This window comes from Pararge aegeria, chromosome 11, assembly GCF_905163445.1.
Source record: "Pararge aegeria chromosome 11, ilParAegt1.1, whole genome shotgun sequence".
Taxonomy (NCBI): domain Eukaryota; kingdom Metazoa; phylum Arthropoda; class Insecta; order Lepidoptera; family Nymphalidae; genus Pararge; species Pararge aegeria.
In genome coordinates, this window is record NC_053190.1 from 4,218,066 (window position 1) to 4,220,166 (window position 2,101).

The 2,101-nt window shown below is 34.2% G+C and overlaps 1 protein-coding gene across 1 annotated transcript; it reads left to right on the plus strand.

The window, feature by feature from the left end:
* Positions 1-479: 479 nt before the first annotated feature.
* Positions 480-1,647, plus strand: LOC120627545 (retinol dehydrogenase 12-like). The gene has a single exon (XM_039895549.1). It carries the CDS (start codon positions 480-482, stop codon positions 1,416-1,418), a length of 939 nt encoding a protein of 312 aa, XP_039751483.1. The 3' UTR covers positions 1,419-1,647.
* Positions 1,648-2,101: the final 454 nt, after the last annotated feature.

Sequence of the window (2,101 nt, forward strand, 5' to 3'; positions counted from 1 at the left end):
CTCCCTACGAAGACCTATGTCCAAGCGGTGTCCATTCACAGCAGCACAGTACATAAGATCAGATGATCATAATTGTGAAAGCAATTTTACGTATTTACGTATTTAATTCTATTTCCTTTTTTTAAATTTGTTTGGTACAGAAAAAATAACATTAGAAAACCACAATAAATAAATCCCAATATTAAGAGTTCGTTAATACTTTGGCAAACAACAACAATGAGCACAGTCATATTGTATCGAAGCAGAAGTAGTAATTCTATACAACTAAATACTTTCATAATATGACCAAGGGCCATGTTTAGAAATCATTGTAAACGTGATACGCTATATATTGTTATTCCACGAAAAAACCTTTCCTTGTAATGTCGGTTCCAATGTGGTACATTGCATAACACATATGAACATCGGGTTTCCTTATTTTGTTAAGGAAAACTAGGTCCATATTTTTATCCTGATTCACGATAAAGGTTGCTAGCATAATGCTCGTGTGTATTTTAATAGCCGTTATTTTATTCCTTATATTTCTAAGATTGTATTTGAAGTCATGTGTGAGAAAGTGCAAATGCAACACTTCATTGGTTGGAAAAGTTGTAATTGTGACGGGCGCAAACAGTGGAATTGGATACCATACTGCTTTTAAATTAGCGGCTAAAGGGAGTAAGGTAATTCTTGCATGCAGAAATGAAAACCGAGCACGTATAGCAATAGACAAAATCAAAAATGGAACTGGTAATTCACAAGTTACCTTCAAGAAACTCGATTTAACGTCATTGCAATCTATTCGTGATTTTGCTGATAATGTTTTAAAAACAGAAGACCGTCTCGATGTTCTTGTGAATAACGCTGGAGCGTGTGCCCTTGAAAACAAGTACACTACAGATGGAATAATAGAGGGAATGCAAGTAAATCACTTTGGACCGTTTCTGCTTACATTACTTTTAATACCTTTGCTAAAAAAGTCAGGACCCAGTAGAATCATAAATGTCAGCTCGTTGGTCTATTTAATTGGGTTTGTGAATTTAAAGAAGATAAATGAGAAGAGAGCGCTGAGGGCCACATTGTATGCTGATAGCAAGCTATGCAATTTGTTGATACAACAAGAATTTGCAAGGCGTCTTAAAGAAATGGATATTGTCATAAACTCAGTGCATCCTGGAATCATTATGACAAATATTTTAGGAGAAATGAACCCATTTTTCGAAGCTTTCTTGACCTTTTTATGTTGGATGAGCCCAAGGACTACGGATGATGGCGCAGAGACAGTTGTTCATGTGGCTTTATCTGAAGAATGCGGGAATGCTACGGGAAAATTCTACATAGATTGTAAAGATACATTTGTATTATACAAAGCACGAAATCCCGATCTTGCTCAGAAGCTTTGGGAAGTGTCTGAAAATGTAGTTAAGGATTACTTATAATAATAGGCAATGGCATAAATTTTATCTTTAAAAATAAAGACTGCTATGTTTATACATTTTTTATAAGAACTTTCCCAAAACCTAAGTTAAAATTAATAATATTTGGAGTTATCTCTTGCCGACTGCTTTTCGTCCAAACGAATGATAGAAACACAATAAACATATTCAACTTTTTAAAACTACTTACAAAGTAAACCTACTTGAATTAATTTGATTTTTCTGTTTATTTTTTGTCTCGGTGTTAGTAAATTTGTATGTGAATATATCTAAAATGAATAATAAATTTCGAATTTAATTTAATTTATCCATACTAATATTATAAATATCAAAGTGTGTCTTTTTGTTTGTTTGTCACTTTAGTTCGGTTTAACCAGTGGACAAACTTTGATGAAGTTTGGACCCTGGATTGCACCCTGGAGGTGGCATAGGATATAAACCACGGAAAAAAGGGACCCTCAGGATGCAAAAAAATAGCTAAGTGTGAATTGAACTATTACAAGAAGGTTTCCGCATCATGGTGCAATATGAAACAATACACATTATATCAGCAACAGCAGTGACACCCCCACATTATATCAGTAACGGGGAGGAGGCCAGTGCCCAACAATGGACAGTTAAAAAAAAATCAAGTATTAGGTTTACTTTTTTATAAGCTCTTTTGAAACGTCAAGTCAGTCTGTTTG

Excerpts from the sequence above, each read along its gene's own strand:
- LOC120627545 (XM_039895549.1), top strand. The coding sequence starts at position 480 with ATGCTCGTGTGTATTTTAATAGCCGTTATTTTATTCCTTATATTTCTA.